This window comes from Rhincodon typus, chromosome 39 (genome assembly GCF_021869965.1).
Source record: "Rhincodon typus isolate 14 chromosome 39, sRhiTyp1.1, whole genome shotgun sequence".
Classification (NCBI taxonomy): domain Eukaryota; kingdom Metazoa; phylum Chordata; class Chondrichthyes; order Orectolobiformes; family Rhincodontidae; genus Rhincodon; species Rhincodon typus.
This window is the reverse complement of record NC_063370.1, coordinates 5,541,799-5,564,134: the sequence shown is the minus strand read 5'-3', so window position 1 is coordinate 5,564,134 and position 22,336 is coordinate 5,541,799. Positions and strand designations below refer to the sequence as shown.

The window sequence follows — 22,336 nt, the reverse complement described above, 5'->3', positions numbered from 1 at the left end:
TCTCTCTCCAGTTCTATCCAATTAGCCCTAGTTCCCTTTCCTTTCCAGTCTGCAGATTCTTTCCTTTCAAGCACCAGTGCTCTCTCGAAATCTGCCATCTCGGGACCAAGGCTATGTCAGACTTTGGATTCTGGCTCAGGTACTTTGTGCAGCTAGAGCGAGGAAAATGACTGCTGCAATGACAGATTACATGCTGTCTGCCACCCACAGCAAACTGAACTGTCCACTTAAATTTGTTACAATTGAGTAAAAAATAATTACTAAGGGATGTTCTATGAATGTTCAATTTCAGATAACTTGGGCTCACAGACAGCCAGCTTTGAGGGAACATACTTGCATTTATTCACTTCCCCTTTAAAACGTTAAAATTGAATCAGTTTCCACCAACCTTCAGGCAGCACACTCCCATTCATTTCCCAATCGTTAAAACTTTAGGATCAGGACTTTGGTGGTCCGAGATCCCAGGAGTGAGCCCAACGCAGGATGGAGGTACCTCCAACATCTGCAGTGATGACGAGAGCAGGGAAGATTGAGCTAGTGTAGGAAAAAGTGTGCCAAAATGGAGATCGAGCCCTTATAGCGAGTGTGGTGCCAGCATGGCTAAGCATTTAAGAAAAACTGCAATGGTCAAACTTTTAGCTTTTTTTGTTTGACTCGATGCTAAGAAGGACTGTAATTTTTCTTTCATTCATTTGTGGGACATGGGTGTCGCTGGCTGGGCCAGCGTTTATTTCTTTCTACCTTGTTGTTAAGTTTTTGTACCAATGTACTTGTGCCCAAGATGGAGCAGTGTGGCGACACTGAAAATTTTTCACTGTACTCTTCTACTGGAGTAGAGCCAGAGTAGTACAGCAATGAAACAGACCCTTTGGTCCAACTTGTCCACGTTGACCAAATATCCTAAATTAACCTAGTCTTGTTTGCCAGCATTTGGCCTATGTCTGTCTAAACCCTTCCTATTCATATACCCATCTAAATGCCCTTAAAGTGTGGTAATAGTACCAGCCTCCGCACTTCCTTTGGCAATTCATTCCATACACGCACCACACTCTGCATGAAAAAGTTGCCTCTCAGGTCCCTTTTACATCTTTCCCCTCTCAACTTAAACCTACGCCTTCTGCTTTTGGACTCCCCTACCCTGGGAAAAAGACCATGGCTATTCACCGTATCCATTGTCCCTCGTGATTATATAAACTTCTATCAACCTCCGATGCTCCAGGGAAAATAGCTCCAGTCTATTCAGCCTCTCCCTATAGCTCAAACCATCCAACCCTGGCAATGTCCTTGTAAATCTTTTCTGCAACCTTTCAGGTTTCACAACATCCTTCCTATAGCAGGGAGGCCAGAACTGAATGCAGTATTCCAAAAGTAGCTTAACCAGTACATGTATCAATAAAGTCTAAATCTAAACGTAAAGATAAGAAAGGAATGGCACAGGGAAGGAGATCGAATTTATAACAATGCCTCTCAAAAAAAAAACAGCACCCTATACCTCAATTAAACCACTGTAAAAGGAAGTTAAATGGTCATTAGCACTTCACTGCTTGTGGGAGTTTACTGTGAACCTTGTTCCTTACATTACAGTCGTGACAGCACTTCCAACTTTACAACTGATCAGGTACATTGGAACGTCCTAAGATTGTGAAAGGTGCTATATAACTGCAAACCTCTCTTATCTGCTGTGAAATTTAACCTCTAGAAAAGATATTATCCTAGACAATAAAAGCTGTTTTCAGCAGCATATTGTGGCTCAGTAGTTGGCACTGCTGCTTCACTGCACCAGGGAACCAGGTTCGATTCCACCCTCGGACGACTGTATGTGGAGTTTGTACATTCTCCCCGTGTCTGTGTGGGTTTCCTCCCACAGTCCAAAGATGTGCAGCGTAGGTGGATTGGCTGTGCTAAATTACCCATGGTGTCTGGAGTAGGAAATGCCTGGATGGGGTAGGGGATGCTCTTTGGAGGGTCGACATGGACCCGATGGGCTGAATGGTCTGCTTGCACACTGTAGGGATTCTATGATTCTTGGAAGAGGATGGATTGATTGGAGGACAGGGTGCAAAGCAAAATTGTGCTAAAAGTTAGTGGGAATATGACTTGTGGGGTTCTGGCTTTCCGTTGATCAGGAATCTACTCACCAAGTTCGGACTGCTCCAGGATGCCAAACCCAATGGCCGTTTAGGTTTTCTGCCTCTCTGCAATCTGTTATTAGAATGGGGAGCGAGGGGAAAAATAAAAAGAACATTATTCTCCAAAGCTGGTTAGAGACTGCTGCATGCTTTAGCAAAGTCTCAACAAGAGCAAGTGATTAAATCCACCACATCCTGATCTCTGCAGTGTGCAACTTAAATTACACTGCGTGGTCAAATAAATCAGGACCGATAAGTGAACTATACAAACCTAGACCAAAAACAGAAATTGCTGAAAAAAACTCAGCAGGTCTGGCAGCATCTGTGGAGAGAAAGTAGAGTTAACATTTCAGGTCCAGAACAGACAAACCTGGAATCTGACACAAGGCACCTCAAATACAAGGGCCATTAACTAAATTATTGTGCCTGAACTTTCTGACCAAGCAAACATGTTAGTTCTATTCTCCTGCTCTTGTCCTGCAATTTTGTTATTAAAATACAGATTCAATTTACATGTGCAAGTTTTAGAATGTCTTATAGAATTTTAGAACACAGCTTAAGTTTTCTTGAGGTTGAAAGAAGAGGAAAAAGTTACTTGTAACAAAGTGAGATGCCTGACAACCGCTGGGATACTGCTGTCTCACTACAGACTTCTGATTGTGGTTAATGTTTCAACAATATCTGGGACCACAAATCAAAAGCTGGTCAGTCAGTACAGTGCATCTTTGTAACTGGAATGCTCCTGTTTCCAAGTTGCTAGGTTTAGGAGGTGGCCCCTCCTCTCTATTTATTTCAGAGCTCCCTTCCCCCTCCCCCATTTCTGAAAAAGGGTCCCAACCGAAATGTCAGCTTTCCTGCTCCTCTGATGCTGCCTGGCCTGCTGTGTTCCTCCAGCTCCACACAGTGTTATCTCGGACTCCAGCATCGGCAGTTCTTACTATCTCTGACATGACTAGAAGCGTCATCTTTCAGATGCGAGATCGAACGGAGGCCCTGCATGCTTGCTCAGGTAGACACAGGAGATGCCTCTGCCACTATCTGAAGAGCAAGTCTTATCCTCACAACATGAGCTGTGCAGAGTTTTTATTTAGACCTTGTACCATTGTCAGAAGGGTAACACAGACTGGAACACTAAACCAGTCCTGCCAGGGGTTGGTGAGAGATGAGAGATCAAGCTGTGTTGGTATTTGGATGAGAGCTGAACTTACTGAACTCAACAGGTAGATGGAGAGAATGATTTCTCATGGCAAATATCTACACTTTAAAAATAAGGAGTCTCCTGTATAAAATGAAAATAGTCCTCTTCTCTCAGGGGGTTGTTAGTTTTGTTTTTAAATTCATTCACAGGACAAGGGCGTCGCTGGCTAGGCCAGCATCTAGTGCCTATCCCTAATTGCCCAGAAGGCAGTTGAGAATCAACCATATTGCCGTGGACCTGTAGTCACATGTAGGCCAGACCAGGTAAGGACAGCAGTTTCCTTCCCTAAAGGACAGTAGTGAACCACATGGGCTTTTCCTGACCATCAACAACGGATTCACGGTCATAATTAGATTCTTAATTCCAGAATTTTATTGAATTCAAATTCCACCATCTGCTGTGGCGAGATTTGAACCCAGGTGCCCAGCACATTCCCTGGGTCTTTGGATTAATGATGTAGGGATAATACCACAAGGCCATTGCCTTCCCTTTATGGAATTCTCATCTAGAGCAAAGAGAGCTGTGGAGGCTGGATTTACGAATATTGTCTAATTCAGCTCAGACTAATCTCTAACTGAAGACCAACAAAGGACAGGCAGGAAAATGGAGTTGAGGCCACAGTTAGATCTGCCATAATGTTGTTAAATGACAAAGCAAGCTGGAGTGGAGTGGTGAAATGGCCAATCCCTGTTCCTCTTTCTCATGAGTTTGTGATGAAAAGCAATGACAAAAGTACAGATTTGATTTCTATGTTGGCTGAGGTCAGCACGAAGGTTCGTTCTTCTTACTTCGCCCGAGTCATGGTGACCTTGGGTTAAACTCATCCACAACCATCTCTTTCTAATGAGACAGCAGGTTCCCTGCACAGCGATCTTACACTGATTGCTGGTGGTAGGAGCAAATCAATTTAGAGATCTCACAAACAACATACAGAACTTGAAAATCAATTCATTAAACAAAGCCAGTGACAACACTGGCTACTCCAGAGTCAAAATATCTACCTGGACTTGGCATGTCCTCTGCTATCTTCAAAATCACTGAGTGAGCTTGCCGAGGAGAATCTGCTCCGGTGAAATTCCGCTATACAAGAGGAGATATAGCAAGATCAGTAACATCACAGGAGCCACAACCTACTCCTGAACCGGAGAGGCACAGAAGGGACAACAGTGTCATACAGCGCAGAAACAGACTCTTCGGCCCTACTCATCCATGCCAACCAGGGTTCCTAAACTGAACTATTTCCATTTGCCTGCGTTTGGCCCATATTCATCTAAACTTTTCCAGTCCAGATGCCTTTTAAAATGTTGTAATTGCACTAATCTCTAGCACTTCCTCTGGCAGCTCATTCCATACACATACCACCCTCTGTGTGAAAACGTTGCGCCTTAGGTCCCTTTTAAATCTTTCCCCTCTCACCTTAAACTTCTGCCCCCCTAGTTTTGAACTCCCCTACCCTGGAGAAAAGGCCTTGGCTGTTCACCTTATCAATGCCTCTCATGATTTTTAATCACACCTCAGCCTTCTACGCACCAGGGAAAAACATCCCAGCCTATCAACTTCTCCTTCTAACTCAAACCCTCCAGTCTCAATAACACCTTTGTAAATTATTTTTGCCCCTCTTCCAGTTTAATAACATCCTTCCTATAGCAGGGCAACACAAGACCTAGCAGATTACTGCTCCCTCCTTTGGTTTGGTAGTAATAATCTTGGGTGGTTTTCCTCCAACCAATTTAATATTTCCCCTACATCTATTAGGTGCCTTTAATAGCTCCCGTCAAAGAGCTTAACATTCTCTCATCGTTCCTCACATGTTGTCATCTGTATTCTCAGACTCAGCTGTTATGTTTACTTTAGGGCCATCAGCAACTTTGACAAACTGGTCATCAGTTTATTATCCAAATAATTTATGCTGCAAGCACTGGACTCAGACAAACTCCACAAGCTAGGCTAGAACACAAGAACAGGGCCATACTGCTGAGGCTGTATAAGGTTCTGGTCAGATTGAGTGAGGGTGATAAGTGTTTGGTTAGCGGTGATGGCCGCCAGAAGGGGTTTACAAGAACGATCCTGGGGATTGAGGACTCTGCGTCTGGATTCAATGGAGTTTAAAAGGATTTTTGGTTGGGGTGTTGGTGGCGGTGGGAGGAATCTCTGATTGAAACTTACAGAATACTGACGGACCTGGATAGAGTGGAGATGGAGAAGTTGTTTCTGCTAGTAAGAGAGAGACAAGGACCTGAGGCACAGCCTCAGAACAAAGGGACAACCCTTTAGAACTGTACTGTAATGAGGCAGAATTTCTTCAGCTAGAGGGTGGAGAATCTGTGGAACCCATGGCCTACCCAGCCCTCTGTTGCAAAGTCAGTGTATTTAAGACAGAATTCGATAGGTTCGTGAATAGTAAGGGGATCAAGAGTTACAGGCAGAAGGCAGGAGAATGGGATCAGGCATGATTGAATGGTGGAGGAGACTCAGTGGGCTGAATGGCCTAATTCTCCAATTCACCTATATCTTATGGTCCCAAGAGGTTCAGACAAGGATCCTCATGGTACACCCAAGATCTACTTGTATCCCTGATGAAAATTCTAGTGATTTCCAGCCTTTACTGTAATTAACCACATGCTGTTTCTGTCCAGTTCTCACTTTTATTGATCAATTTGAGGCAGCCTGTTAAAAACATCATCAAAACTTCATAAGATGAGAATTCGGGGTGGGGAGGTGGGGGAGGTGCTGGCAGGCGAAGAGATTTCTTAGTCTTTCCAACATTTTCACACAAGTTAACAGAATTTCTAACATGTTCTTGTCAATTTAGTCCCCTGGAATTTAGTCAAATTGGTTTTAGAAAAATCCCCTGACATTCTGTTCAGGCTCATTGTAAGGGAGAACCAACTTTATCTGCTTTTCAAGATCAGCCCATACCCTTACCCGATGAGCTCCGTCCACGGCTGTGACTACTGGTTTGTACTTTGCTGGCGCTGCCTTCACGGGAGCAGTTCTTGGATTTCGGCCTTCCTCGTTCCTCACTGGTCAGGAGGTTCATGCCCCTGTAGATCTTCCTCAAGCTGCGGGGGATGGGGGGTGAGGGCGAGGCAGAATGAGCATGTGTGTCACAATAAGCATGAAGATCAGCTTAAGTATCTTACTGCATAAGCCTCAGCACACTCACAGCTCAGCCATGAAACTCAGGCCCATAAACAGTGACTGCAGCACGAGATCCATGCTGACCATCGTTGTACACTATTTAGGCCGTGCTGCATTGTCAGAGGCACCAGTATTTTTTGATGAAACGAGAAACCATGTCCTCAGTTTCCCTCTCGGTTCAATGTAAAATCTGACACAACAACTATTTTGAAGAGAAGGGGAGTTCTCACCATTGGCCAAGACAATGTCTGTCCTTCAAACAACACCTCACTTCTGGGAAAACCTGCAAATACTGACTGTTCCTCTCTCCACACATGGTGCTTGGCCTCCAGTACTTCCCTGTATTTGGGATGCCAGCAATCGAGCATTTTGCAAGAAAATATGAAGCTGATTTTTCCCAATTTGTCATTAAATTTAACCCTTAACTTGCTGCAACCCATCAGGATTGCAGAGGGGATAGAGTTTGATGGTAGATTTGTGCAATAGTGGTAACCACAGACTAAGAAATGCTAAGAACATCCACATTAAAGTTGAGTCCCTCCCTGGGTTCCTCTCAGAGCCTGAACTAACCTGGCTGGAGGTTTGCCAAATACATTCATTCAATACCAGTAGCATCACCTCGTTTCTTAATGGGCTTTCTTCACACCCGAGTGCACGTCTCAATGTTATCCAGCCATCCAAGTTGACTTCTTCCCCTTCTCTTTTTACCTTCAATTTCTGCTTCAAAAGTTGCCAGGCTTTTATGCCCAATGTCCATACATGGATACCCCTCTCTCTCTCTCTCTCAAACTTTACTTCTGATTCCTGAACTTTCATTCTTGATTTAACCCACTTGTCGGTCTTTCTGTCCATTCATCTAATTCAGTGCATCCTTGGCCACATCCAGATTTCGAAAGCTGTTATCTTCCTCTCAACTTCTTTCTACACAGTCCAACCATTACAATCCCAGGCACTATGCACTACCAACTGCATCAGACCATCTTTTTCCAGAGTCATGCTGATGGTACTGGGCATCTTCACACAAGCGCAGTGAGACAAAAACACAGAACGCATGTATATTTACACATCACTACAGCAGTAAAAGGTGGTTTCACTCACCCGGACTCTCTGCAAGCTGCAACGCAAAGACTAAGTTCATGTTATTCAATGAGCCTCCAATATTTTTATTTTCAAATTTTGCCTTTTAATAACTTACTTTCTCTGCTCTGTCTCCTTCTGCTTCTGTTCCTTGTTGTGTACATATGCAGTGGGATCAAAACGGGGTTGTCTGGTTCCTGAGGAGAATAAAGCTCATGAGAACGAAAACAGTTTGACTACAACCTGTTAATTAAGCACTGTTCAGGAACAGCATCAAGCATCCGAATGCAGTGGTTTTGGAGTTGTTTAGTTGCTTAGTTGATTCCCCATCTAAATTCTAAAACCACATGGCAACATTGAGACAGTGATGGTGGTACTTACACTGGACGTGTAAACTAGAGGCCCAGATTAACTGGGTACACAGGTTCAAATCCCACCACAGTAGAACTTCACTTTAATTAATAAAGCTGAGTTGAAGGCTGGTCTCAGTAATAGTAAACAGAATTAGCAATTGAAATAAAAGCCCATCTGGTTCACTAATGTTGGGGAAGGAGATCTGCCATCCTTACCCGATCTGGCTGGCATCTGAATTCAGATCTACAACAATGTGGTGACTCATAACTGCCCTCTGAAATAGCCCTAGCAAGTGACTTAGTCCAACAGCAATTAGGATGGGCAAGTGTTGCCTGTAGTTCCAATGACCAGGCATGTGCTTTCAGTGGGACCTAGGCTGGGGCAGAATTGCCCTCTTTCCCAAATGGTGATCAATCAAAGCAAGGTCATCCCCATAACAGAATCTACAAGGTTCATGAGTGCAGTGGGCAGGGAAAGAAGACAGATACAGATACAGATACAGATTGGGGCAGGGGGTAGGGTAAAACAGCTGACTGCAAAAAGACAGACAACGGTTTGAATATGGAGAACAAAGAAATACTCAACTAACTGGGAGGGAGAAAAATTAAAAAAAAAAAAAAAATCACAGATAATAAATTCATTGAAAAGGAATGTGGAATCTCTCGCTTAAGGCTGCAAAGTTCAGAAGATACTATAATGGGGCAAATATAGTGAATGATATTGTAATGAACAGTTAATTGTTACTTCAAATCTGTGATGCAGCAAATAGGATGGCAACTAGCAGATTAAAATGTTCCAGCTCATTGCATATGCAACAGAAATACATTAGCTGTGAACTCACTACTCTGTGCAAGATGGGTTTAGGGCGATGGTTTTTTTCGTGTCAAAGTGTCAGTTATTTTGGAAAAAAACAATTTTTTATTGCTAACTTATTCTGCCTGTCGGCTTGTGCCAATTTAAACACCATGGTTTCTGGTAAAGTTATGCTTTCCTTGTGTATTGTGGCTTTATGTCTAATGGAGTGTTGATTGCGGAAAAATGATGAATTCTTCAAATTCTGATTTTGAAAGAGTCCAAATACACCACTGGTCAACTCAAATAGACGAGGTATTGTTACTAAGTAACTGCATAAATGAGTGCTGTTCTATTATATTTTAAAGGACACAAAGTGCTTTAAGAAGGCACTAAATGTTAAGGGTGGAGGTGGGATTGGGTATAAAAGGGGACCAGAAACAGAAGCAGTACCAAGGCCCATGATTTCTCACCCAGCTCTGATCTTACTCTTCTGGAATACTGTGCCCAGTTCTGGTCACCCTGTTATAGGAAAGGTGTTATTAAGCTGGAGCGGGTTCAGAAAAGATTTACCAGGATTTTGCCAGGAATGGAGGGTTTGAGTTAAGAGAGACTGTATAGGCTTGGACTTTTTTGACTGGCGCATAGGAGATTGAGGGGTGACCTTATAGAAGTTTATAAAATCATGAGGGGTATAGATAAGGTGAATGGCAGGTGTCTTTTCCCTAGGGTGGGGGATTTCAAGACGGGGGCATATTTTTAGGATGAGAGGAGAAAGATTTAAAAAGACGCAAAGGGCAGCCTCCACCCCACCCCACACACACACACACACACACACACACACACACACAGTGGTTTGTGTGTGGAATGAACAGAAATGGTGATGTTGGTACAATTAGAACATTTAAAACACATTTGGACAAGTACATGAATCAGAAATATTTAGAGGGATGTGGGCCAAGTCCAGGCAGGTGGAACTAGTTTAGTTTGGGATTACAGTCAGCATAGACCGATTTGATTGAAGGGCTGTTTCAGTGCTGTATGACTCTACATGCCTGGTGTCAGGAAATGGGTGATACAGACACAGGATGCCCAAAATGATACTGTAGACACCCACGTGAACAATCATAAGCTCAAAGGCTGCCTTGCCAAGACGGCACAAAGAAGATGCTAATGCAACGCCCAACTAAGTAAATAAAGATTCAGAGTGCTGTTAGGGATGAGGGGTTACATTTATGGGGAAAGACTAGAGAAGCTGGAGATTTCTCTTTTGAGCAGAGAAAGTCAAGAAGGATATTTCTTCAAGGCACATGAATTCATGAGTTTATACTGAGTAAATAAAGGGAAGCAGTTTCCAAAGGCTGAAGAGGGATTGCCAGACAAAGATAACAGATTTAAGAGACTGGCTGAGCAAAAGAACCGGAAGTAACATGAGGTAAAGATTTTTTTTTAATGATTAGGATATGGCATGTGCTGCATTGGATACTGATTCCATAGTAATTTTCAGAAGAACCTAAACAAATATTCAAAAGTAAGGAGGAAAAGGGGGAGCAAAATGGACAGGATTGCTCTTTGGAAAAGCCAGCGCTGACTTATTTGACTCATAAAACATAGAAGTAGACCATTCAGCCCATTGAATCTGCTCAATCAATCATTCAGCAGACCATGGCCAATAATCTTCAACTCCATTTTTCTGCCTTATCCCCACAACCCTCAATTCTGTAACTGATGGAAAATCCTGTCTACCTCAGCTTTGAATATGCTTAATGACCCAGTCTCTGTAATAAAGAATTTCAAATCCACTATACCCAGAAAATATTCATCCACATCTGTCTGAAATGTGCACCCTTTTACTCTAAGATTATGCCCTCTGGTCCTAGACCGAGTGGCCCATGTCCATGCTGCACTATTGAACAGTCCTCACGTGAAGTCACAATTGTTTTCTCTTTTGTGAGAAGCTGTACCTGCTGGGGAAGGCGACAGTCTGGGGATACGGCAACGATTTCCTTGCTGGCTCTCTCTAGAGGAAGACCGTTCCCTCTCTCGAAACGATGACCATTGGCCACTTCTCTCTCTGGATGTGGATCTTTCCCTCTCTCGGGACCCTGACCACTGTTTGCTTCTTTCCCGTGAGGCCAAATGACTGTCGTCCCGAACTCTGCCGGCTGAGTCTGTCCTCGTCTGAGAACGGCGGCCGGAGCTGAGATTTAAATTTGATCGGTTTTGTGGAGAGGGTCCCACTGGAGTCAAGCGACTAAAAGTGAGAAAAAAGCAAGAAAATTAGATTGGCAAGTTGTGAAGAACTGGGAAAAGAAGGGGCAATATTTTAAACTGTACAATGGGAAGATTGAAATCTAACAAAAAAAGATCCCAAGGTGTTTTACAGGAGCGGCTACACGTAGAACTGCACAGTAGAAATTACTGATAGAAGGCTGAGCGGTTACAGGAGAATTCCATCATGAGGATTGGGAGCGTGGATGTCTAAAATCAGATTCCAGTTGGGATAGTTTATACATTAAGTAAATAACAAGATATTATTTCAAATGCGACATTGAAATTCAAGACAGAACGATTTTTAAGATTAGGAAATTGACAACACATATGGAGTATTTAATCCAACCTGTCAAACCAGCTGGGAGAGGAGGGCCATGTGACTGATTGTGGGGGGCAGGTGTCAGTTCCAGAGTTGCCCAGGAGTTAGAAACAAACCTAAACCTGTCGAACATCTCTTGGGTAACTGTTCAAATAAGTAGGTCTGATCTAACTGAAATCTCAGATTAACTCCAGAGTTGGAGACTTTCCTCAGAGTCAAGGAAGCTGGAGAGTCCTGAACCTCCTGGATTTGAACCTATGCCCACTTGGGTTAAAGTATGGGCCTCTGAATTGTCAGTCTAGCGGCATTGCCCACTACTCCAAACATGAACAGGGTTGAGCAGTGCTTTTGCTTGCAAGTTACACATTCATTTCAGTATTACAGCCAAGCATAAGGGAGCCTCCTCATTAATTATAAAAGGCAGCTACTAGGGGAATACTTGCTAGTTTTTTAACCTCTGCTTAGTAATATGCTTTAATTCATCAGGTTGTCCTCACCCAGTTGCCACAGCACAACAGGGTCATTGGATGGTTTGGCCCTCCTTAGTCTTGAATTTGGAGAATAAATGTCTCAGCAGGTTTGAGTTAATTTGGTGCAGCCTCACAAATGAGCAGGCAGTGATATTCTGCAGGTATGAGGACATTCTGGCAAGAACTCACCCCCTTTTATACAAATTCAGCTCAGTTGTCAGGTTCTTCATTCGCACCTTCAGTTTCCGTTCTGAAGCCTTTACGTCTTCCAGCTGAAATTTTTTAAAAAGTAAAGAAAAAAGAAACAATTATTCCACTGTACAAGAGGACTGGAGAAGGCTGGGGTTGTTCTCCTTCCAGCAGAGAAAGTGAAGAGAACATTTGATATAGCGGGAAGGATTTTGATGAGAGTGAAATAGAAGAAACGGATTGTAGTGGCATCAGGGTCAGTAATAAAAAGTACAGCGGTTGAAGACAATCAGCAAAAAGAACCAGAGGGAGAAAAGAAAATTATGGAGCGAATTGCTGCGATCTGGAACACGTTGTCTGAATGGTTTAAGCACTTTTGTTTTTGAAAGTTATTATTAAATGAGAACTGGATGAATACTTGAAAGAACACAGGTATGAAACTAAATGGACAGTTTAACCAAAGAGCTGGCAGCAGCACTGTTAAATTCTAACTTCTGTAGAATGATAACACCACAGAACTCAACACACTGATCAGACAAGATGTAATACTGAATAGGAAGGGGCACCAAATCCCTACCACTAGAGATGAACAAGGCTTTCAGAACAGTACTGCCCTGCTTATCCATCAGTGTCTTTTCTTTTAAAAAATCTTTAGTTTTGCGTAGTATTACTTAGTTTTATTCAGTACTGTCTACTTTGGTATTACCTGTCTGCATCCAACATCAAAACACACCGTTACATGACAACTTACAGTTATACCCTGCTAAATGTCCACCACAGAAGTCAAAATTGGGAGGGGGGTGTGAAAGAGTTCACAAGTATTCACAAAATTTACTTTTCAAAAAAAACAAAAGTATTAGAAGCACCTCTGACTCACAACTGTGTCTAAAGCTGAACGGTGCCATGAATGTTTCTACACCCCCGCACAGAATGGAGCAGTCCAAGGCGACAGAGCATCATCTCTGTTGAGGACAATTAGGGATGGGTAGTAAACGTTGGTCTTGCTAGTGTCAACCACATTCCATATCAACTTCTTTTAAAAGACAATCACCACCAGGGGTATTGAAAGCAATCAAGAGAAGCAAAATTAAGTTGGAGGATGTGTAAACAGAGTTTAAATATTGGCTAGCTGATCTGAGCTAACCACTTCCTCACTTGCCAGCACAGCACTCCTTGTGGATGAACCTGCTGGAGTAAGATTTACCAGCAGACATCTTTCAAGGAATGGGAAAGATGGGAAAGATGGGAAGTCACCAAGTTCCCTACGACAAACATCATCAGTCACGTGGCTGGCAAGAATGGCCCTTGCTAAAATAGACTGAGGCTATTCTCACTGGAGCATCAGAAGCTGAGGGGCGACCTTATAAAAGTTTATAAAATCATGAGGGGCTAAGGTAGGGTGAATAGCCAAAGTCTTTTCCCCAGAGTAAGGGAGTTCAAAACTGGAGGGCATGGGTTTAAGGTGAGAGGGGAAAGATTTAAAAAGGACCTAAGAGGGGGAACGTTTTCACACAGAGGGTGGTGTGTGTATGGAATAAGCTGCCAGAGGAGGTGGAGGCTGGTTCAATTACAACATTTAAAAAGGCATCTGGATGGGTACATGAATAGGAAGGGTTTAGAGAGATATGGGCCAAATGAGACTAGATGAATTTAGGATATCTGGTCAGCATAGACGAGTTGGACTGAAGGATCCTTTTCTATGCTGTATGACTTTATGACTCTAGGTTCAGGTCGAGTCAAAGGCCCCTGAGCAGCCAAATCCATCGCTGGAGTGTCAGTACTAACCTGTTATGCATTTGTGGAGAAACAAAGAAGACTGCACAATTCTGAGGAGTCACCTGTAGAGTCATCATTTTAACGTCAAATGATGAGGCCATCGCTTGGCTTTGGGGAGTTTTATTCACTAAATAAGTAGATCAAATGACATGAAACAGTTGCACCAAGATTTTGCTGCATTCTCATTGTAGTAAACATCACGCAAGGCAAATCCTGCTGTGTATTTCTACCTCCCCTGTATAGGTTTGTCAGGTTATCATGAAAGGTGAATCTCCTCCAATGGTCACACAGCACAGAAAGAGACCATTCAGCCCACGGTGTCTGTGCCAGCTCTCTGCAAAAATTCACCCAGTGCCACTCCCGCTTTTCCTTGTAACCCTGCAAAATATTTCTCCTCAGATAATGATCCAATTCCCTTTTGAAAGGGATGATTGATTTGGTCTCTACCACATGCTCAGGCAACACATGCTAGATCCGAATCACTTGCTGTGTGAAAATGATTTTCCTCAAGGCACCATTGCTTTTTTGTCAATCGCTATAAACTGATGCCATCTGATTCTCTATCTTTCTACCACAGGATTAAGAACTGTTTCTCCCTATCTGCTCGGTCCAGACACTTCATGATTTTAGACAAATCCCCTCCCAATCTTCTCCTTTCCAAGAAGTTCAGCCCCACCTTCTCCAATCTATCCGTGTAACTGCTGTTCCTCATCTCTGGAATTACTCATGAATCTTTTCTGCACCCTCTCAAAGACCTTCACATCCTTTCTAATGTGTGGTTCCCAGAAAGGGCCACAGCAACTCAGTGTCAAAGCTGACCCAGTGTTTTAGAGAGGTGACGGAGTGACATTTAGTGGAGAGGGGTAATGGTGGCAAACTTTTGCCTCCAGTCCAAGATTCTTCAATCAACTAAAAAAATTTAGCAAGTAGTAAATCTCAATTTCTAGACAGCTGCCAGTTTGCTTACTTACTGCTAAAACGTGTAATTGTGCTGTACTGAAACACTGCTAGATTGTGACCCAAAATTGAAGCTTTTTGTCTTGTTGTCAGGACTGAAACAAAAAAAAACTGAAAAGATTACTACCACACACAAGGCTCTGTAACATCAAGATTTAATACAAAAGGCTTGACCATCTCAAACCTCACCTCATCCAAGACTTGCCGGTATTCTTGGTTCCGTTTATTTGCTGCTCTCTGATTTTTTGTTTTCTCCTTCATCAGCTCCTCCTCCAGGCTCTGAATGATCTTTTTGAGTATTTTTACCTCTTTGGCTACAGACGCAGTGCCAGACAGTTTCATCTGCTCCTGCAGCTGCAGAATCATGACTTCTAGCTCCTGTTTCTCCTGCAGCAGCTTCTCGAACCTGATGGGAGGCATGCACACAGAGGATGGACTGCATTATTTTCTGCCACGGTGCATTTTTTCCCCAATGGTCGCTGGAGAGGGCACAGGAGCAGGCCATTCAGCCCAAAAGGTACATGCTAGCTGGCACTAAAGGGGGTTGCACAGACATTTTGTGGCGCTTTCCACAACCTCTGGGCCATCCTGAGCCGATGATTTAAAATAAAAATGATCACTCTTATGCTGCAAGAAAGCAGAAGGCAGCCCAAAAAGATCCCATAAATAGCAATGGGTTAAATGACCAATAAATCTGGGTTCTCCTCATGTTGTTTGACGGATGGATATTGGAAGATCCCACTGCTCTTTTTATAATAATGCAGTGGGATCTTATACGTTCACTTTGGTTTAATGCTTCATTCAAAAGATGGCACCTCTTAAACAGGTTAGGGAGAGGATAGAAAACCGAATTAAAAGATTGGTCGGACAGGAGGCAGCACAGAGTAGCAGTTAAGGAAGTTTTCTCCAGACTAGTTAGAAGGGTCTTGTAGTGTTCCACAGAGATCTAATGGCACAGTAGGTAATGTTTCCCCCACCTCTGAACCAGAAGCTCCAGGTTCAATTCCCCACCCAGAACTAGATACCCAAGGAAGACATGTTCCTAACATCAGGTTTATTATCAACCTGTAGAAACAAAGTAACACAGATGCAGGAGTAGGCCATTCAGCCCCTCAAGCTTGTTCCACCATTCTATATCAGGGCTAAGCATCTACTGCAACACCACTTTCCCATGTCATCCTTTGATGTTATTACTACCATGTAGAAATGTATTGCTCTCTAGCTTGAAAATGCAAAATGATTGCATCTCCACAGCCATTCAAGGGCAGAGAATTCCAAAGATTTACTTATAAAGTAATTGAGCTATACAGCATGGAAACAGATCCTTAGGTCCAACCAGGCCATGCCGACCATAATCCCAAATTAAACTAGCCCCACCTCCCTGCTCCTGGCCCATATCCCTCCAACCCTTTCCTATTCACGTACTTATCCAAATGTCTTTTAAACATTGTAATTGTACCCACATCCACCACTTACTCGGGAAGTTCATTCCACATGCGAACCACCCTCTGTGTAAAAAATTCACCCCTCGTGTCTTTTTTAAAATCTCTCTCCTTAAAAACGTGTCCCCTAGTCTTGAAAACCCCCCTCCTAGGGGGAAAATAACCAAAATTAACTCTATCTATATCCCTCATTATTTTGTAAACTTCTATAAGGTCACCTCTCAATCTCCTATGCTCAGGTGAGAAAAGTCACAGCCTGTCCAGCCTTTCTTTATAACTCAAACCTTCCATACCTGACAACATCCTGGTAAATCTCTTCTAAGCCCTCTCCAGCTTAAATAATATCCTTTCTATAACTAAGCGATCAGAACTGGACACAGTGCTCCAGAAGAGGCCTCACCAATGTCCTGCACAACTTCAACATTCCCAATTCCTACACTCAAAGGACTGAGCAAAGAGGATAAGCATGCTAAACTCCTTTTTAACCACCCTGTCTATATGTGACGCAAACTTCAAAGAATTACGTACCAGCACCACCCCCCAGTTCCCTCTGTACTACACTACTACCCAAGGCCCTACCATTAATTCTGTAAACCCTACACTTGTTCACTGTACCAAAATGCAATACTTGAGAGAAGAAATTTCTTCTTTCAGTGCCACGTGGCCTACTCCTTATTCTGAAACTGATCCCTAGCTTAAGGACCCCACCCCAGCCAGAGGAAACATCTTTGCTGAATCTCAAGTCCTGTAAGAATGTTATGTTTCAAGGAGATCACCACATATTTCTTCTAAACTAGAGAATACAGGTCCACTCTCCTCACAGAACTAGAATTAGATGGGTGAACGTCCACTACACTACCACTATGGCACAAGAAGATGGTGTCGTGTCACTGGACTAGTAATCCAGAGGCCCAGGTTGATGTTCTGGGGACGTGGGTTCAAATCCTACCAAGGCAGTCCGTGAAATGCAATAAAAACCTTGAATTAAAAGCCAATGTAACAATGGTCACAAAAACCTAATCAGGTTCACTAATGCCCTTTAGGGAAGGAAATCTGCCAGTCTGATCGACACATGACTCCTGACCCACAGCAACGGAGTTCCTAACTGCTGCCTGGACAGGAGTTGTTGGTTGGTTCGCCGAACTGACTGGTTTCCTTGCAAACATTTTGTCCCCCTTCTAGGTGACATCTTCAGTGCTGTCTAACCTCCGAAGAAGCGCTGTTGTTCTGTTCAGTTCTGTTAAGGTGGTTCTGTTTCCGTTTTGCTCCGTAGTGGTATGTAGGTGGGGTCTATTTCAACATGTTTGTTTATGGTACCAGTGGTTGAGAACCAGGCTTCCAGGAAATCTCATGCTTGTCCTAGTACAGTTACATCATCCCAGTTAAACTGATGTCCTTCTTTGTCGGAGTGAATAGAAACGGGGGAAAGTTGGTCATGCCGTTTTGCTGCGAGTCAGTGTTCGTGTATCCTGGTGGCGAGTTTCCTGCCTGTCCTATGTATTGCTTCTTGCACTTGCTGCATGGTCTTCTGCATATCACATTTGTCCTGCTCATTATGGGTATGGGGTCTTTTGTCTTTGAGAGTAGCTGGCAAAGTGTGACTGTTGGTTTGTGTGCTATCATTATTCCAAGAAGTCATAGGAGTCTTGTAGTCAATTCTGATCTGTTTCTAATATAGGGGAGGGTGGCCTACCCTATCTTAGCACACAAACCAACAGTCACGCTTTGCCAGCTACTCTCAAAGACAAAAGACCCCATATCCATAATGAGCAGGACAAATGTGATATGCAAAATACCATGCAGCAAATGCGAAAAGCAATACATAGGACAGGCAGGAAACTCGCCACCAGGACACACGAACACATGAACAGCAAATCGGCAAGACCAGTTCTCCCTCATTTCTATTCACTCTGACAAAGAAGGACATCAGTTTAACTGGGATGATGTAACAGTACTAGGATAAGCAAAGCAAAACAACCACGAGAAATCCTAGAAGCCTGGTTTTCAACCACTGGTACCATACACAAACATGTTGAAATAGAACCCACCTACGTACCACTATGGAGCAAAACTGGAAACAGAACTTCCACCATAACAGACTGGACCATATAAATTCAGAACAGAACAGAACAACACTGCTTCAATGGAGGCTAGACAGCACTGAAGACGTCACCTAGAAGGGAGGCAAAACATTTGCACGAAAACCAGTTAGCTCGGCAAACCAACCAACAACTTCAACCACAACCCAAGCTATAGATCTTCGCTAAAACAGTAAAATGCTGCCTGGACAATTAGGGACAGGCATCAAATGCTGGTTGACGTGCATTTCCCAGGAGTTAATATGAATAAAAGGCAGCTCAGTGGTTAGTGCCTCACAGCACCAGGGACCTGGGTTCGATTCCAGCCTCAGGCAACTGCCTGTGTGGAGTTTGCACATTCTCCCCGTGTCTGCATGGGTTTCCGTCAGGTGCTCCGGTTTCCTCCCACAATCCAAAGATGTGCAGGTTAGGTGGATCAGCTGTGCTAAATTGCCCCGTAGCGTCCAGGGAAATGCAGGCTAGGTGGATTAGCCATTGGAAATGTAGGGTTGGGGGATAGGGCGGAGGGATTGTCTGGTTGGGATTTTCTTTGGAGGGTCAGTGCAGACTTAATGGGCTGAATGGCCTTTTCCTGTAGGGATTCTATGAATATTTATAACATGGAAAGATAGGATTAAGTGTAAATGAAAGACTCAAGGCGATGCATTTTAACAGCAATGCAGATTAAAATTATGAAATGACAGGAAAAAGTGGAATGATCGGAATGGTGGTTAAGCATCAACAAAAGGTTTGGTACACAAGATTTATAAAAAGGGGTAGGAGATTTTCTTGTTATTGTTGGGGCTGTGAATGAGGCAGAAACAGGGCCAACACTCAATATAATATTGGGTAAGTGGGTGATGACAGAGGTATTAAAGGAGAATGGGCTCAGCATGCAAATAGAGACTGGTTGCGCAATGTCCCCATGTTGCAATTTCTACATACAGTCAAGAGATGCACGCCTCCTGTAAAGGAGGCTGCACTTCAGCCAAATCCTGTGCTGTCATTACATCGCACAAGTAGCAACTCTGCTGTAAAAGTCGGAAGTGTTAGTTGTATAGTGTCGTTTCTGAGAGCTCAGCAGGAATGATAATGGACAGAGTGGGGCAGGGGCATGGCGAGGAGGAGGTGGTGGTTGTGGAAAACAAGAGAGGGAAAGAAGGAGACTCACTCTGCTCTCAAGCGTCTGAGCTCTGTGTCACGGAAGTCCTTGCCATGCTTCAATCTCACTGTGGCCAGTTCCTCTTTGAGGCCTCGAATGATCTTCTGGAGAATAACTGGATCTGGCTTTCCTGCGTACGGTAGTGGCAGTGGGTAGTGTATTCTGCAGGCAGCAAAAAGAAAGATCAATTATATGAAATTGAAACAGGAGTAGGCTGATCTGGATTGTGGCCTTGACCCCATTTTTTTTTGCCTGTTCTCCCAGAAGACCCGATTCCCCCTCGTCAATCAAAAATACAGGGTAAACTGTTAATTAACCAGCACCAATGGGACCAGGAGTGTGCCAGTTGATCAAATATTTTGGATAATCAAGAGGTCCACATAATCAATGTAAAAACACACACTAAAGTAATAGAAATATAATGCATGGGGTATACACATCACTATTATATTTTATTTACTGCAAAAATCACTTAAATAATAATGCAACTTTGCCTTAAATGAAAAACTTACTGGGAGAGTGCCTTCTCACTCACACCCTCAACTGATATCATGGTAGATCGCAGTATTTGAGAAGAAATTGACTCGAAATTAATCAACTGTTGATATTTTGTGTGGCCAATTGATTGAACGCAAATATATTTATATTGAGGTAAATAAATTTTAAAAACTATAATAATTGGTCAGAATAGTACATTAAATTTCACAGTATTTGAAGTATATAACTTTAAGATGAAGTCCTGAGGAAGGGTCATTTGACCCAAAATATTAACTCTGATTTCCCTCCACAAAGGCTGCCAGACTTGCTGAGATTTTCCAGCAATTTCTGGTTTTGTTTCTGATTTCTAGTTCTTTTGTTTTTTTTATATTTTTTGCCAGTTTGTCAAGAGTGCTGGTTCATAAGGTGCCAGTTAAAACAAAGTTTGCTGTATGTCTATTTCAGTCTTCAATAACTCAGGTTCTACTGCTGTGTCTAATGACACTGCAAAAAATAGGGTCTTGAATGGGAGACGTCTCTTTTTTAATACTGTGCCTCACAAGTTCAAGGCAAGGGAAACATCCTTTCAACATATGCTTTTGTCAAGTCCCTTCAGAATCTTTTGTTTCAATGAGATAATCTCTCCAAACTCCAAAAAGTATAAACCCAACCTGCTCGATGTTTCCTCATGAGATTACCCCTTCATCCCAGGAATCAGCCTTCTCTCAACTGCTTCCAAACAAAATTACGCCACTTCTTAAATAAGTTTACTTTTCTCAGGGTTGGTAAGGGAAGCAGAATGCCATTTTTTGGTTCCGAATTTTGACAATTAAGAGTCTCTCGAAACACAGACGCACAATTCAAGAACTTCCTTTTCGTTTGATGCTCAACCACAATCCATGGATCAGAGACACATCTCCCATATGCTCGAATCCCATCAAAATCCCCAAACTTCAAGTGAGAACTGGACCCATTTCTGGCTGGGGTTGGAGGTCACCTCATATAGGAAAGAGCTACGTCAAAGACACTGTGCGGGTCAGAGTAATCTCCCTGGCTAGTTAACTTCACCTAAAGGAGTGACAGACAGAAATTCAATGAAGATTTACCCTCTCTCATGGCCTGGTTTTAGGCCTCTCTTGGAAAATCACATGTCTTTTGGTGGGGTGGAGAGTTGCATATTGTGATGCACAGTTGTGTGGGAGAGGTTCGACCGAACAGTGGGCCATTTCTTGTCAACTATTGTTCCTGCATTTTACACACCCACTTTTGTCCTGTTTTGAGCGTTGTGGAACTGGATATTTGGAATTAGTATGATCTGAGGTAGTCTTCCACCGTGGTCCAAAAGATCATTTCTGCTTTTTTTTTTAAAAAATTCTTTCATATGATGTGGGCATCACTTGTTGCCAATTCCCAATTGCCAGGGCCATTTCAGAAGGCAGTTAAGGCTCAAACACATCACTGAGAGCCAGAGTCACATATGAAATACACATGGGTGGCAGATTTTCTTCTGTAAAGGACACCACGAATGAAATAGGTTTTTACGACAATCAATAATACCTTCACAATCACCATTACTTTTAATTCATCAACTGAACTTGCATTCCACCAACTCTCATGGTGGGATTTGAACCCATAACCCCACAGCATTAGCCTGGCACTCGAATACTAGTCCAGTGATATTACCACAGTGTCAGAAACTCTACCCCTTTGCCTTGCTGGCTCATCTTAAAAAGTGTTAAGAAATAATATACAGGTCAGATTTCTACTCATTCTGGCAAGGAGAAAAATAAAAATTACAGTTTGATTTCTTTTAAAATAAATGTGGATTTGATACCTGTCAAACTCCACTGAATAAATGAGGATGAGGTAACGTTTGACATTGAGGGCTCCAGATTTCGGTGGTGGTGCGTGCCTCATTGGAACTCCAGCTTTCCGGTTTCTCAATAACTCCAGGTCAGCGTAGGTCAGCAGGTCGAGAGTCACTGATTCACTGCTCTGAAATCAAATAAGTAAACCCAGTGCATCAAAAGATGTGGTCAGTGTTCCTGCCCCAGCCTCCACAGTATTGGAAATGACTAGTCTTCTCAGGGTTTGGGAGGCTTCAGAACTCGGATCTGATGGATGTCTATGTCTCCACACCCCATGATAGCAAATAGGAGCAGGTGGTGGACATTCAGCCCCTTGAGCCGGCTCCACCATCCAAGAAGATCACGGCCGATCTTCTGAGGGTCTTGACAGGCTGGACATTGAGAAGATGTTTTCACTAGTGGGGCAACCTGGGGACATTGGAGAGTAATGAATGACAGGACTTGTCTACCTCAAGAGTTGTGGAGACTAGATCACTGAAAGTATTCAAACCGGAGGTTGTTAAGAGTTTAGAAGTATCAGGGAGTTGCTCTTTTGTTGAGATGGCACGAAAGAGGATTTGAAGCCTGGGGCAGATCAGCCACGATCTTGTGGAATAGCAGGGCAGGGTTGAGGGGCCAAATGGCCTACTCCTG

General features: G+C 43.2%; 1 protein-coding gene across 2 annotated transcripts in view; it reads right to left on the bottom strand.

The window, feature by feature from the left end:
• Nucleotides 1-22,336, bottom strand: part of ccdc61 (coiled-coil domain containing 61) — a 36,231-nt gene that overhangs the window by 6,922 nt on the left and 6,973 nt on the right. For both annotated transcript variants that reach the window (XM_048618169.1, XM_048618168.1), the window contains exons 4-12: nt 21,670-21,830; nt 19,368-19,520; nt 14,866-15,082; nt 11,944-12,026; nt 10,656-10,945; nt 7,664-7,742; nt 6,253-6,389; nt 4,329-4,407; nt 2,139-2,202 (exon numbers count right to left, since the gene is read on the bottom strand). In XM_048618169.1, the coding sequence (XP_048474126.1) occupies nt 2,139-2,202; nt 4,329-4,407; nt 6,253-6,389; nt 7,664-7,742; nt 10,656-10,945; nt 11,944-12,026; nt 14,866-15,082; nt 19,368-19,520; nt 21,670-21,830 (1,263 nt within the window). The remainder of the gene's footprint in view (nt 1-2,138; nt 2,203-4,328; nt 4,408-6,252; nt 6,390-7,663; nt 7,743-10,655; nt 10,946-11,943; nt 12,027-14,865; nt 15,083-19,367; nt 19,521-21,669; nt 21,831-22,336) is intronic.